General features: G+C 37.1%; 2 protein-coding genes across 2 annotated transcripts; one reads left to right on the top strand and one right to left on the bottom strand.

The window, feature by feature from the left end:
• The first annotated feature begins 7,233 nt into the window (after positions 1-7,233).
• Positions 7,234-9,553, top strand: LOC106536525 (leptin-like). The gene is given in 2 exon segments (XM_014033819.1): positions 7,234-8,426; positions 8,429-9,553. Coding segments are annotated over 2 exon segments (597 nt in total). The 5' UTR covers positions 7,234-8,191; the 3' UTR covers positions 8,791-9,553.
• Positions 9,428-15,176, bottom strand: rbm28 (RNA binding motif protein 28). Its single transcript, XM_014033816.1, has 20 exons — positions 14,847-15,176; positions 14,581-14,727; positions 14,401-14,513; positions 14,249-14,324; positions 14,069-14,161; positions 13,916-13,987; positions 13,671-13,764; positions 13,385-13,587; positions 13,233-13,296; positions 13,017-13,126; positions 12,866-12,939; positions 12,646-12,781; positions 12,463-12,527; positions 12,204-12,362; positions 11,864-12,013; positions 11,498-11,572; positions 11,303-11,381; positions 10,359-10,497; positions 9,948-10,062; positions 9,428-9,810 (listed from the first exon to the last, which is right to left on the bottom strand). The coding sequence occupies exons 1-20, from the start codon at positions 14,962-14,964 to the stop codon at positions 9,676-9,678; spliced, it is 2,217 nt and encodes a 738-aa protein (XP_013889270.1). The 5' UTR covers positions 14,965-15,176; the 3' UTR covers positions 9,428-9,675.
• Positions 15,177-16,179: the final 1,003 nt, after the last annotated feature.

The raw sequence follows: 16,179 nt of genomic DNA, 5'->3' as shown, positions 1-16,179 counted from the left end.
GATAGATAGATAGATAGATAGATAGATAGATAGATAGATAGATAGATAGATAGATAGATAGATAGATAGATAGATAGATAGATAGATTAAAAGGAGAATTGCTGAGAAGCTTTAATATGTAACTTTAAAAAACAAGAATCCTTGCTTTTATGACTTTCTCCCTGTTTATATCTGCTCAATGAGATCAGTTTTTTTTACTCTAAGTTTAAAACACAAGTGAATGGGGACAAACAGTTCCGATCATTAAAACTGGTGTAAAACTGATGCATACATGTTTTTGGTGAAATGCGTTCTTGAAAGAATAAATTTCAAAGTCTTATATAGTTTTATATTAGAAATATCTGGCTACCGTTGCTGTATGAGATATTTTGCTAACAGTCAGACAGTTGATTCAAATAGTTAATGGCAAAGTTTTAAAAGCAGATGTTGTGTTGATGTTGTGCAACTACACTCTTTCTACTTCCAAAGAAATTAGAGGGAAAATAAAAGCCAGGTGCTGCTCATCCAACTTGAGCCTCAGCACATATTAGCATGCTCGTAAGTAGAACTTTAGTTTTCTGGTCAAGAAACATGTTTTCCTGCAAAATTTACCCAACTTTAGAGGGAAATACTCAGAGAAAATAAAAAAATCAAACTTTGCAGGCCTTAGTTTGGATGCTAAGTGAAAAAGAAAAAAAAACCTGAACAAGTATTGCTTATTTGGAAGGATTGCAAGAAGAGAAATATTTCCCTCCTCTAACAGAACATGACAACACAACTTAGGTTTTGCAAAGCTGGATCTGAACAAACCAGGACTTCCAGAACAACTTCCTTTGGGCAGACACAACCAAAGGGGGAAGTGGTCATGAGACACATTATGTGGTGCAAACTAAAAACAAATTTAGACACAAGAACTTCAAACCAACTATCAAGCACAGAGGTGTGAGTGTAATGATTTTAGATAGTTTTGCAGCCACATCAATTTAATCTTGAACTTGCCTATAAAAAATATTTTGGAAGCTTAATGTTAATTGTGAAGATACAAATAAGGTCAAGCAACATGAAAATGTTCCTAAACACTAAATGAGGAATAGAATGGCTTAAAGAGAAAGAATAAAAAGAAATGTCCCAAAGTTTCAACCCCAACTTGGTTAAAAGGCCCAAATGAGACCTCATATAAACTGATGACAGAAAATCTCTCTTTTTTTTCACAGAAAAACTTTGTATGAATTTATTTATTTGACCACCTACACATGCTCAGTTGTCAAACCGATCTTGTGGAAAATGCAAATACTCTGTACAAAAAACGTAAAGTTTAACTGGAATGTAAAAAGCTGTACAGACTATTATACATTAACAGTTTGAACCTATAAATGATGTATGTAAAAAGCAGTTTACAGGAATAGAACTAATTTTATACATTTGTCCTCCTGTGTGCATCATGTGTGAGCGAGGCCAGGTGCACCCACACAGACAGCATGTTGTTGGGGTAAGGATGGACGTACACAGCCAGAGCAAACTCCACATGTGATGTCTGAATGTTGTGAACTCCGGTGCTGTGCACCCCCTCTACGATGGGCCGGATCTCAGAGAACGGCAGGTGCAACGGGAATCCTGCAACCTGAAAAGAGAAAAACCAGAGAGGATAACTGATGAAACATCCAGGTTTCATTCATGAAGGCGTTTTTAGAGTCAAACTGACTGGTGCTTTACTGTAAGTTTAGCTGAAATCCAGAGTTGTAAAGTAACTAAGTACAAATACTTCTTTACTGTACTTGAGTAGAATTTTTGGGTATCTGTTCTTGAGTAATTTTTTTCAGCCTACTCTTTACTTCTTACATTTTCACACAATTATCTGTACTTATTAATTTTTTATGAAACCAAATATTAGTTTATTTAGTTCTTCATCATCAGTGACTTTTTTCTTTTTTATTAAGTGAAGAGAAAATAGAGACAGAGAGAACAACAGAGAGAGAAGTAATTAGAAAGATAGAAAGATTGAAATAGAGATTAGAAGTATATTAAATATACACCAACAAAACACAGGACCACACACCCAACATCTGTCTGCTCACCTGAAAAATAAGTGGATGGGCATATATGAATATATACACATACCCATACTGTACATATATAAAGATATACATGCATACATGCCTACATTCATAAATATTGTCAGTATATACACACAGACATATATACACACTCAGTGACCAGTCAGAACCCCCCGGATCAGAACACCTGTCTGTGAGCAGTTGTAAACATGCGTGTACAAGAAATAGAATGAGGAATAGAACGGCTTAAAGAGAAAGAATAAAAAGAAATGTCCCAAAGTTTCAACCTCAACTTGGTCAAAAGGCCCAAATGAGACCTCATTTAAACTGCTGACAGAAAATCTCAATGAAATTAGGACTTTATAGACAGTGACTTCACACAGTATACATTGAATTAATCCATCTAGTATTTGAAAAAATGAAGCCACTTTGCATTAACGTGAAAATTTGTTTTAATTGTAGACATCGTTATGATGCTGTTGTGATGTGCAGGACTGTGTTGTGGACGTGTGATAAACAATAAGGGAGTTTTAAGAGGGCTGCAAAATTGGTTTGTGCTCTTTAACGTCAAAATAAAGATTACTTGTACACTGATGAATACAGAAAAAATGCCACACAGTCAGTAAAACACACAGTAAAGATGAAGCTCGGCTTCTTTGACTTTAACTTACTCTGCCAGAAAATCTGAGTTTCGGGAAGAGCCATTTTCCCTAAGATGCTTTGAAATGTATTATTTAACAAGCACATACACATTAAGCCTCTTCACATTATGCTAATGCAAAAGACTTTTGAATTCCAGTAAACCTTAAATTATTTTGGACATTGCGTAACACGTCCCAGGTTATATATTTTATGAGTTAACCCACATGGTCACTTCGTCAACCACTTGCACGAGGTCATGTTTGTTTTTTGTTTTTTATATAAAAAAGTCAGTTCTGCAAGTGGTTGCCAGTGTTGTATAAAGTACCACAAAGTGATACTTGAGTAAAAGTACAAGTATCTTACCAAAAAATTACTTTGGTAAAAGTTAAAGTCTCCTTTAGGAATATTATTAGAGTAAAAGTCTTAAAGTATCTGATATTTTTAATACTTAAGTATTAAAAGTAAAAGTATTGATATAAAATGAGCAGTTAGATTTTCTGTAATGATATTTATTAGGAGGTGAACTCCCCAAAAAATGCAGAAATGACTATGTTGTATTAAAATAATTAATTTATGTTAAATTTAGGATGCACTAGTCTAGCTTTTGCAGTTTATATACATGTATCAAGGCTGCACAAACCTTTCCCTCAAAATGAAAATCTATTGCGGCCAAATGCAATAACGTAATTCATGAAATACAAATACTTCTTAAGTACAGTCCTTTTATTTTAATGATTATGTCCTGCTGGAGTGTGACATGATTTGTTTGTGTACAAAACTAATACGATATCAGAATTTTATATATTTATACTTCTCATTCAACCACAATTAAATTCACTCTATCTAGGAGGCACAGTTTATATGGATAGTATTTATTTTTTTACAATAAGCTGCTGGGAGGAAAACAAACAAAAATGAAATAAAAGTAACATCTTTACTTCTACTCTTTGTTAAAATGTAAGGAGTAGAAAGTACAAATAATTGTGTGAAAATGTAAGAAGTAGAAGGAAAAAGAAGGCTGAAAAATAATTACTCAAGTATACCGATACCCAAAAAATTTACTTAAGTACAGTAACAAAGTATTTGTACTTAGTTACTTTACAACTCTGGTGGTTGCTACAACATTACTTTCACAAAGATAATTTCTGCCGTGTTTTGACCTTTTTTAATGCAGAAGTCGTTGCTGATTCAGCTCTTCTTACCCCAGCAACTTTCAATTGTCAACATCAATCCCGGGTGTGGAAATAAAAACAGTGCACCATCTTGAATGGCAGGTCTCGCAAGATCAGTGAATTTGAATTCCCATCATTCCTGTGACTCACTGAGGCAAATCCAGTTGAGTGAAATTCCTGGCTTCAGCTCTGCTTACAGAAGTGATCTGATATTGCGTAAGGGCCATAATGGCTCAGGCAGCCACTGCAACGGATCAGTAAGACTTGGTCAACCTCTCAGCCTGCGTGTTTTACTGTGTCATTTACTGGTAATATTATTTCTTATTTCCCCTAACCTTTAATAGATGTGTCTGAAAATGTTGCCGTGTGCTGAAGTGCACAGAGTTTGTTCAAACAAAACCACACACCTCTAAAAATATGACTCACAAGCTCCAATAAGTCATGTGACACAAAGTGCTCATAGAATAATAATGAAGCTTTGCAGGGTCCTTCTGACAGACTTGACAGACTTCTTGTCCAACACAGACGAGGTCAGACTGATCCCAGAACTGGATCATTGCAGTTTTGGTTTCTAATGAAGCCACAGCAGCACATGTGTCTTTGGTTTTTGGAACTAGTTAGAACGAGTTGAGAACGATGAGATCAGCTCTATTGGGTAAAAAGGAAATACCACCAAGCATTATTTTTTCCAGATCTTTTTTTTTTTTTTTGTTGCAACAGCATACAATTGACTTCCAATTAGTATCATCACTGAAACAAAAGTCCTGTGAAAAAATATGTATATAAAAAATACACAACAGTTCTGAACTTTGTGAAAATACCTAAAAAGAAAATTGAATGGAAAAATACAAGCAAATAAAAAAATGACCACCTACATTGTTCCCTTTTAATGAGATGTGATTACAGTATGAGCGAGACGTTTGACCCTGGCTAACAGAAAAAAAAGGCCAGTTTTAGTCATTCCAGATGTTAGGAAATGTACTCATTTCTCGCCATAAAACGTGCTTTTATTTTTAGTGAGAGATCTCCAGTCACAGCAGGACTGCAGTGACAATTCATTTTTTTCATATTAAGGAGCCAATAAAGCAGCTATAGTGCTGCTTTTTGCGTGCATCGTGCTCAGTTGCAACTCAGTGAGACACATCACCTGTTCTACTCCTCTAAAACACATCTTATTCAACACGTTTTCAGATTTTATTTCTTTTCTGTTCTTCCTACCCACAGTGTGACAAGATGTTTGACTGCTCTGCAAAACCTGATATGCATGAAGTAGTTCAGAGCATGCAGGAGTTACTGTAAGTTCCTTTGGAAAGAAAAAAAAAGATTTTACCATCATACATCTGCTGTTCCATAAGGACTTGATCCACTCTGTAATTCCTGGACATTCCAATCTGTATTGCTTCTCAGAAATAGAAACTTACTCTGCATGATTGGTGATGCTTTATGTCGCAGATAACAGTCAGTAGCGCTTAAAATAGAAGTATATGTTTGTGTCTAAGATCTGCTTTGATTCTCTCAAGTGACATTGCTCCTATCGATTGGTTTTAGGAATGTCAGTCTCCCTGGTTTTCACCAGTTAATAATACAAATGATCAGGAAAACAACAATTGAAGAGCAATCTACAGCTGATTATTATTTAGATTTCCATCTTCATCTTCTACTGTTCATCCATGGTCAGGTAGGGGAGGCAACAGGTCCAAGAGAGTAACCTAGATGTCCCTCTCCTCAGCGACACTCTCCAGTTCTCCAGATCCCAAAGCATTCCCGAGCCTGAGAGGATATAACCTCTCCAGTGAGTTCCGGGTCTGATCTGAGGTCTCTTCCCAATGGAACAAGCTCAAAACATCCAAAGGGAGACATCCAAATCAGATGCCGGATCACCTCAACTGATTCATTTCGACGCAGAGGAGCAGTGGCTTACAACCTACTATGAAGGAAGCTAACTGTGATCCATCACATCGAACTGAGATTTAAGTCTCAAAGTGGTGTGTAGAGAAATGGGTCGATAACCACACCTACCACATTTTTGATTAGTGTTTGAAATAATTGCATTTAGTCAAAACACAATGAATAAATGCCTCATCAGTGTATCATTGAAACCCTTTTTTGAGCAGTAGCAACAAAAAAAACTTTATTCTGAGCAAAAACGTCTTAAATTTTTTGACATTTTCCCTGTGAGCTCTAGCTTTTGTTTCTTTCTAGCAGGGAAATCTTAAATCCAAATGCTATTTGAGATTTCTTCCTTAAAATTACATCAAAAATTCCTCATTAGAATAATCTTAATATAGGATTTAGACCTAATATTAATGTATTACTGTGATAAACAAGGCAAAATGAGCCACATCCCTGGAACTGATCATGATATCAGGATGATCCAGGTATCCAGCTTAAAAAAGCAGGTAACTGAAAATGTGCTGAGGTCATTTGTTTGATGTGATGGGTCACAATTTTAGCTGCTTGATCCACACCTCATGACCGTAAGTCAGGGCTAGAACTCAAATCAAGAACTTTGCCATTTGACCCGACACTTTTTGTTCACCAAGATTGTTCGAAGCAACATCCCTATTACTGAGGACGAGGCTTCGATCTGTCAATTTATCTCCTGCTCCATCCTACGATCCCTTATGAACAAGATGCCCAGATACTTGAACTCCTTCACCTGAAGACACACCCACCCACCCCAACTTGGAAGGGGCATTCCACCTGTTTCCAGATAAGAACCATGACCTCAGACTTCAAGCCGACTCTCATCCCAGCTGCTTCATAGGCAGCTGCAAACTGCCCCAGTGCATGCTGAAGGTCATAACCCCAAGATGCCAACAGGACTACGTACATCATCTGCATAAAGTAGATGATCCTGTGGTCCCCAAAACCTGACACCCTCCTCTCCATGACAGCACCTTAAGATCCTGTCCACATAAAGGATCGGAGGCAAGGGACAGCCAACCTGCGCTGAGAACAAGCTCAACTTTGTGATGAGGATTGGAACTCCACTCCTGCGTTGGTTATACAGGAACCAGATAATCTTTTATAGCAATCATGGCACCCCATTCTCCTGCAGCACCCCCACTGAAATATCCACAACACAATGTCCACAAAACACACAGATTGAAAAATCACACTAATTTCCCTATTATCTGACTTTTTAAAATAGGTACAACCTTCCACTTATATTTACATTTATGCTTTTTGTTCACTTCTCACTATTTTTTTATTTGCATTTTTGCCAAAAACCTCAAATCCTAAAAATATTGTTTTCCAACTTTGTATTTTTTGTCATTTCAATAAAAAAAAACTTTAAGCTACTTCAAAAAATAATGAAATGTCTACTTTCCCCCCCACAAATAATTTTTTATAGTATGATTTCATTTTTAATAACATTTGGCATCCTTATATACAAGTTGTGTTATTTCAAAAGTGTGGGAGAATAAAGTACGAACGTTTCATCCAATTTATAAAAGCAAACATTATTGATACCAATAATTTGCCCACAACAAAGCAAGCTAAATGATTTTGCTCGGTTTTCATACTTCTAAAAAAAGCTTCAATTATGAATGCATCCGCAAAAAATGAGGCAGCATCATCAAAAAAAATCCAAGTTTGCTCAGTTTTTAAACATCCGTGTAAAGCTCACCTTCTGTCAGCGCAGCATCTTGGCAGATTCAGGGGCATGAGATGGGCAAAAGTAAGCAAGTAGGTGGGTGGGAGGGTTTGGGGGGGTTGGAGAGGGGTGAGTAAGAGATGACTCAACAGCCCTCTACTATAAGATATCCTGATGGAGCCTAACAGTGTCATACACTCAGACGCCAACTAAGGTAAGGTCAACTTTTCACTCCATCTCCTCCTCTTGTAGCTTCTAAACTCTGATTTTATTGCAATATCTTTATTTTCACATTTAATCTTTGTCTTAATAAATAATACAAATTTTATTAGTATGTTGATAACCTTAGCAGATATTAAAAAGTATTTAATAGGTAAGATATGTGAAGAATGTTGCTGCAGTCCTGGCTGTTTGATAGATTATCTGGCTTGTATGCACTTTCATTTTTATTTTACTGAAGGACTAAAAAGGAGTACTGGAAAGACTAATATTGTGTAACCAGTTTTATGATCTTTGTACTTTTACACGGAACAGAAACTCACAAGTTTTAATCATTTGCTTGAAAAAACGTATTACAGAGATATGAACTCATGTCTATATGTTTTGTTGCATAACAAATAAAAACACAATTATTTAAAGAATTTGGATCATTAAATATTGTGATTTTCCCTTTTTTCTGTAATTTTCTCCTACAGAAAGTCTTGTTCTTCTGCGTTCTGCACATCCAGGGAAATCTTATGATTATGGACTACACTCTGGTGCTTCTGATCTCCGTCTTTCATGTTCTGAGTGTGGGAACAGGAGCTCCTCTGGAAGGAGCGCCTCTGGAAGAGGAGCAGATTAAACAGAAAGTGGAGGAATACGCAAATTTGCTGATAGTTCGGCTGAGCCACAACTTCCAGGTATTATTTGGAGCTCTGTTTATGCAAATACAGTGCATTATGAACAAGCAAACATATAAACGGATTTTTTTTGACTAAATCATTTTGTTGTTGATGTTTTCCAGACTCCCCCCATTCAAACACTGAGGCCATCCATTACAGAACTGGGAGGACTTTTTTCGATAGTGGCGGTCTTAGAGGGCTACAACAACCTGATCTCTGACTCTTTAGAAAACGTCACTCAGATCAAAACGGAGATCTCTATTCTGACAGAATACATCCACCAGTGGAGCCTGGAGCACTGCAAAGAGCTGCAAACAAAGTCTCCAGAACCTGAAGCGCTAAAAAGCCTGCAGAAACTGAAAAGATTTATTCATACAGTGGGCATCGAGGCTCTCATGAGAGTCAAGGAGTACCTCGAACTGCTGCGGAACAACCTTGATCATCTTGAAATTTGCTAAAAGATGGACACTATAAAACCTCTGGCCTGATTTTTGGGCGAAACTTGAAAAGTCTGCACCGATGGGTGTGCTATTTTACTGAACAATCCTGTGGAAAATCCTAAAATATGCACTTGCTTTTTATACAAATACTATTTATTCACAGCATTTTAAAAGTATTTTAATTGTGTAAAACATAAATGTATTTTTCATATTTAAATATCCTTGCACTCAGAGTTATCATGCTGTTAAAATATTTGTATTACGTCACCTCTGTCGTCAACAAAGAGCTCTCGGTGAGAGAGGTTTGTTACACCGCCGTAAATGATGAATCAGCAAAATAACACTGACTGGGATCGGAGGAAAATGTTGTGAGCAGGACCGTCATCCCTGGAAATTCCAGTGACCCAGGTTGGTAAATTAACAGCATGTGTGTTTGTACTAAGAGGAAGGATAAAGGTCAACTTTTCTTATTGTGCAATATCAACGTTTCAAAATTGTTAAGTCACAGAAAATGTGTTGAATATATTTCTAATTTTGGTACTGTTTTATAATAATAATAATAATAATAATAATAATAATAAACTTTTTTTACTACTTGGCAGTGTTGTGTAATGTCTAAGGATAAGCAGAGAAAAGTCTAAATAAAAGCATGTTATTCAACATGAAAACACAAGTCTGAAAAGGTATATTTTAAGAGCCACATACAAACAATCTCATTTCCTTACAGACTTGATTTTCAAAACCAATGTAACGCAGATACAAAAATCACAAAAAATAAAAATGAAGATTTATAATTGAGGAAACCTCCTATACAGTTGGACAAATATTAAAAGTATTTTAAGAACTGACTAATCTCAAGATGTCAACTGGATTACAGTTCATTTACCTCCCTCAGACTCAGATCTAACTATCAAACCACTTGCTTCTTTGCATTGTGTTCTTGTCGCTGCTGCCCGTCAGTTTCTTCTTGTACTGCTGCACCAGAGACTCAAAACGATCCTCGTCCTGCTTCCTGAACTGCTTCTTAGCAGCTTTGGCCTTCCGGAAAAAATAAAAATAAAATAAATCCATATGAGATGTAAAAAGACAATTAAAATAAAACAGGTACATAATGAGGGATTTAGACAACCAAAGCAATCGTTTTAATAATCAGAGACAGCACAATAAATATAAACCTGGTTTCTGGGCTGGGTTGGCTTTATAATTTGTTGTCTTCGATGCTTGCTCTTTTTCAATCCAGGCTTTGCTTGTTTGGCAGGTGGAACCTGTTGCTTTACTTTATCACGCTTTCTGCAAAAGATAAGAGTTCAAAACCTGTAGTTTGATTCTGATAGCTGTCTGGGCTGATAATAGCAAAGAAACTGAAGAGGAGATATGACTAAAATGTCGATCCATACTTTAACTTATGTACAACAAAGGACAAATTTGACAAGTAAAAGGAAAACATATTAGTATATATTTTCTGAATAACTTTATCAAATACACATGCACACAAAAACATTGCTGGCAGTTTATAACTGGGTCATTACAAACTCACAAAGAGTGGATTGCAGACAGGTAACTGTGAGGAAAAGAGGAAATGGTACCTGATCTTAGGTCCCCGATGAGAAGGAAAAGCCAGAACCGTCTTTCGTTTCTTTCCATTTTCTAATTCTACGTACTCGATCTCAGCTTTGGTCTGAAAACCTGAAAAACCTTTGTTTTGTTTCTCCCCTTTAGGAATTCCTGTTGAAGAGAAAAAGAACACAGTTAATTTAAAAAAAATGTTAATGGTGACAGAATAAACCAGGGGTTCTCAAACTGGGGTCCCTGGCCCCCCAGGGGTCCGTGAGAGGTATCTTGGGGCTCCTCAAGATACCTCTCACGGACCCCTGGGGGTCAGTGAAAGGTATCTTGGGGGTCCTCAAAATTTTTTTACTAAAATGTTAATTTGGTTTTTATGTTTAAAAATGTATGGAGAACAATGAACTAATAAAACAAACATTATAAACAAAATAAAATATATATATATTCCCACAGCATTTAGGGGTTGAAATGACAATAAATTATCTTATGAAGCTACATTGTAGCCACAGCTGCCCTGGGGCACACTGACAGAGGTGGGGCTGCCATGCACCGGCGCCACCGGACCCTTTGACCACCATCAGTAGGCAAGGCAGGTGAACTGTCTTGCCCAAGGACACAACGACTGAGGCAGCTGGACAGGGGATTGAACCGGCGACCTTCCAGTTCCAGAACGACTCCCCTAACCACTCCGCCACAACCGCCCCATTTTAGGATCAAATGTAAATGTGCTTCACTTCTAGCTGTGATTAAACGTATTCAACTCTATAAATTGAATATTTACAGAAATTAGTTACAGGAGTTTGACTGTAAAATGACTAAAACTAACATTTGTAACCAATCAGGTAGTTTTCATACAATCATACTGAAAAAAAAATTAAACCTTTTGAACAAGGAAGTAATATAGATGGATAGAATACTCCTTACTCGTCTGCTCTGACGAGGACTGTGGTTTTTGTTTTCCTACCTTTTGCTGGTCCTTTGCATCCTGCAGACACCTGGGACGGTTTCGCTTCTCCCTTAAGAGACTGGTTTTGTAAAAATTCCTGCAAATAAAAATTCTCTTTTATGGAAGCTTTCAAGTGAGGAAGGAAAAAAAAACATTAAGTCTGAACCAAGATTTTAATTTGCAACTATCACAACCACACTACTTAGCACAAACCTTTTGTTTCTGACGTCGCATGTCTTTAAGTTTCAGTTTCCTGGAGTCCTCCAGGGCAAACTCAACAATGGGTCTCTGAAGAAATACACAAAACATAAAAGTTACTTTAGACTCCATCACCGTAGCACATTCTAACCTACATTAAATAACTACCCTTACAGTTTCATTTTACTTATTTTTTAAAAATACGGTAAATGCAGCAGAAATATATTTGCTTTTGAGAATTTTTTGTGTGATCTGATAAAACCATTTCATATTAAAAATAACCTGAAAATGTTTTATAAATTGTTTACTGAAGAGCAAAGTCTGATTTATTTTAACACTGAACTTGAGGCATTAAAGTCATCTAATTCTTATTGAAAGCACCTTCTGTGGGCTGAAGACATCAGGGTTGTTGTTGAGGTAGCGCAGCGTGCTGAGAGCCTGCTCGTGGTCCCGAAACTGAACAAAGCCATAACCCAACGACTGTCCCGTCGCCTGGCCCTTCTCTGGCTTCTTATCATACATGACTCGGCACTTAAAGAAGTACAGAATCATGACACGCATACAGAAAAATTAGAATGAGCACAATATCCCCCACTTGGCTCACTGATACGACACTCACAGCGGTCTGCAGGCCATAAATATGACTAACACATGACAAGTCGAAAAAAGGCCTCCAACAAACTAATGACCGTTTTTGTTCAATCATCAGCCATGAGCTCACCTCTGTGATTTGCACACGCTTGACTCCTTTTAGAGCTTGAAGGCAGAGCGCTTTGAGTTTTGTTTTGTCCACAGATTTTGGCAGGTTATGGACGCACAACCGAGTCTTTGACACAAAAACATTAACGTCTCGAAGCTTGGCCCGCTTTATGTCTTCAAACTAAGAAGGAAGAACACAAAATATCACGAATGAGTAAAAGTAAGAATAACTTAGGACGTATTACAAACAGGAAAGCAGGTTCTTTGAAAGCGGTTCTCACTCTGGCTCTTTTGTTCATGTCCAACTCGGACACGCCTTCTGCAGCCTTGGTTCCAGCACGGATCACTGACAGTTCAGACAGCAAAACAAATTTAAGACTGCATTTTAAAGGGAGCAGTCCTTAAGTAGTGGTTGTTATAATACTGACATGAAGATAAAGAAACAAGTACTATGAAACACTCACATCCCTCTCTAGCCAGGTACAAGTTTCTGCTGCCCGTCTCCACTTTTTTCTTACTGTCCTTCAGCTTTGTGACATCGTCTCTGCTCACTGCTGCAACGATAAACAGCTTCCTGCCATCCAAACGGATGCCTTGGTTCTAAAAGCAAACGTTACGACAACGCAGCAACATCAGTTTGTGAGGCAGCAAATTACGGTTAATCGCTCCTGCAAAAAGATTTACCTCTGCTTCCTCCTGGGCAGCAGCTATGCATTTGTCTGCAGCCTCTTTTGTCTTAAACTGAGCAAATGCACAACCTGGGAGTATTTTAAAAAGTGAGAAAGGTTAGTGAGCTGGTTTTCTAAAACAACAGACTCGAGTGGCGCTGACTGACCTTTAGAACGATCTGTGTCTGGATTGAGAACAATCTTGATGTAGTTGAGCTCTCCGTACCGAAGAAGAACTTCCTCAAGGCCTTCCTCATCCGTGTCGAAGGACAAGTTTCTAAATGTGGGGTGAATGAAAGGCGATGACGTCTTGTGTTTACACCGAGAGAAGCGTTGGATGAAAGCTTAAGATAACAAAAAGGAGTGTTGTAGAATAAACCCACCTGATAAAAACTGTTCGACCCTCGTTCACATCTGAAGGCAGAAGGTTTTTGGTTTTCTTTTTAGCTAAAGGTTAAAACAGCAGAGAGGACGAGTCAAAACAACTTCATTACAGACAATTATAGACAGAAACAAGAAATTTATCAGTTCGAACCTGGAGTTTCTTTATCGTCATATTTTTCATCTTCACCCTCATCATTTGAATCAAAGCTATCATCATCATCATCATCATCATCTTCTTCTTCTTCATGACTTTCATCATCATCATCATCATCCTCACTGTTTTGATCTTCACTCTCATCTTCATCACTCGACTTATCCTCCTCAGCCTGGTGCTCAGCTGCTTTTAACCCGACTCTGTAAAATTAACCACATCAGCTGCTTTATAACACGCAGACAAACATTTCCCAAAGAAGAAACAAAAAAATGATGGTTCACACTTTTTCTTCACAGAAGGAGTTTTTTTCCTCTCTTCATGCTCATCATCTGAATCGCTTTCCACTTTCGTGCTTTTCTCCTCCTCTGCCTTTTCACCTGAGGAAACAGAATCATGTTAGGACCGGTGAACACACTGATCAAGAACATGTGGGCAAAGGTCTGTCATCTTTTCAAGCACGAATAAAACTTTCATCAAACATTTCATAAAATCCAAAAACTGTATATAAAGGGATGAGAATGTATTCACCTGAACTTGTGGATTGCTGTGCAGTAACATACTTGTCTTTTGGCACAGCCCAGTCTACTGCTACTTGTCGACCTGTGAACACAAATAAAAACAAGTGAATAAAACTTTATTTTCAGCATTTTTTACATAAAAACTACTGTCTCGCTCACTAACCTTTTATTTCCTTCAGGTTCAAAGCTTCAAGTGCCTTAGTGGCAGCAGGCATATTCTTAAACTGAACAAATGCAAACCCACGCATCTTGCCATCTATCCAAGGGTGAAAAAAAATTAAAATAAAAATTAAACGGGACTGGATTTGAGAATTAGTTGTACATTTAATAAAACAGTTCATACCAGCTTTGAGGGGAATTTTGGCCTCAACTACTGTTCCAAACTTTCCAAACACTTCTTTAAGATCATCTTCTGTGCACTGTAACACAAAACACAAATCAACACATATTACAGTGGTATTACACTTTTGTGCATCACCATGCAGAATACTATACCTTAAAACTGACATTCCTGATAATAAGTCTGGATTTTTTAGATACAGTCTGCCTGAAATCTTTGGTTTTCTGCTTAGCTTGATCTGGTGCATCAGTTGTCTCTGTATCTGCACCTGGAAGGACACTTTGATGAGTTAAGTGAACATTAAAACTTGTTTTAACGCGTATTTTTGTGCAAACCTTTTTTCTTTTTGTCTCTAACTTTCTTTTTAGCCACTATCAGAGACAGCTTCTTTCCGTCGTACTCTTTTACTTCTTTCAAAGCTCTTTGTGCATCTTCTTCCATGGAATATGTGACAAAGCCGAACCCCCGACATTTATCTGTGCCTGATTTATAATAAAAATTAGTTACAGACTTGATAATTAATACATAACAGAAATGTGTCGTGTCAAAAATGAATGTATTTTGTTAGTATATAAACTACAGATGTCAGCGAAAAGAGTACCTTTTTCTTTGACCACGAAACACTGTTTAACCGGACCGATTTCTGAGAATATCTCCTCAAGCCGCTCGTTTGTAGCCGAGTTTGGCAAACAAGTAACGTATAAAGTCTGCGCAGGCATGACGTCTCCGTGATGCTAAGCTACCTGCTAACTCACAAACCAAACCCCAGCACCGGAAGTTGCCCCTAAACTGCTCTGGACCTCCCGCACGAATCACTGCCGATAAATAAATGCTATAAAACTGTTTTAATCAATTATAATAAACTAACAGGTTAAGTCGCATGTTTACATGTGAGAGCAGCCATGTTCGAAAACGAGGGACTCCTTCTGTTTTTTTCTTTTGGTAACAATCGGTTTATGGCGCCACCTTCCGTTCCGGATGTTTAAAAAAAGTAAAAATTACATTAATCTTTCCCCCTAACACTATTTCATGCTGCCAAATACTGTTCGAATCTATACATTTTGATTACTGAGAAAATTATCATAATTATCACAGTTAGAGTTGCGTTTAAATGTAATACATAAATCAAAAAGACAAAATAAGTAGGTCCTATGGATACTTATTTTTTTATACCTGGATTAATGAGATGCATCAGAACGTAATACATAACTATTAATAAACAAATTATTTGTTCATAACTTTACAGTAATTTATTTCAATGCTCATAAATGCTTTTTTTTCTGAAACGTTTTGTGCGGTACTTACAGACGGTGTCTTTGACTTCTGCCACCAGGTGGCGCTATTGAACAACTCAAGATGCTTGTGGAGAAGAGACTTGTGACATTTTTTTTTAAATCAGTGTAATTTATTTTTCCCTCTGGGATCTATAAAGTATTTTTGAATTGAATTATGTTTAAGGCTATTTGAAATCAAGCATATGAGTATGTCTATAATAAAAAGTGCTTAAAAAGTAAATCTTAACATTCTGAATAGTAAACAGAGACATGATCTGACGCTTGATGACAAAACAAAAAATAATTAAAAATAAATATCTATAGGGCAGGCAAATTTCCCAGACAAGTAAAGTCTTCTTTTTTGCAGATGTAACTGCTTCTGTCGAAGCAAGATTTTGTAAAGCAAAACTTTATTTTTATCAGCAAATACAATGATTCCCATCATCCCCATTTAACCACCACTTACATGTCACATGTTTGTTCTTTAGTTGGAACTGAACTGCAAAGAATGGGTCCCTTGTGTGTGTGTGTGTGTGTGTGTGTGTGTGTGTGTGTGTGTGTGTGTGTGTGTGTGTTTATATTGTACAATCCCAATGATCTTGGCTGTTATCGAACTTAAAAATGCACAATTATCAACAAAGTTGTCCTCATATTTATTTG

This window comes from Austrofundulus limnaeus, unplaced genomic scaffold (genome assembly GCF_001266775.1).
Source record: "Austrofundulus limnaeus strain Quisiro unplaced genomic scaffold, Austrofundulus_limnaeus-1.0 Scaffold1857, whole genome shotgun sequence".
NCBI lineage: Eukaryota > Metazoa > Chordata > Actinopteri > Cyprinodontiformes > Rivulidae > Austrofundulus > Austrofundulus limnaeus.
This window is presented reverse-complemented; position numbering and strand designations above follow the sequence as displayed.

Coding starts and splice junctions, on each gene's coding strand:
- rbm28 (XM_014033816.1), bottom strand. CDS start 14,964: ATGCCTGCGCAGACTTTATACGTTACTTGTTTGCCAAACTCGGCTACA. Junction 14,162..14,248: donor CAAAATTCCCCTCAAAGCTG/GTATGAACTGTT, acceptor ACCCTTGGATAG/ATGGCAAGATGCGTGGGTTT. Junction 13,127..13,232: donor GGTCGAACAGTTTTTATCAG/GTGGGTTTATTC, acceptor CCCCACATTTAG/AAACTTGTCCTTCGACACGG.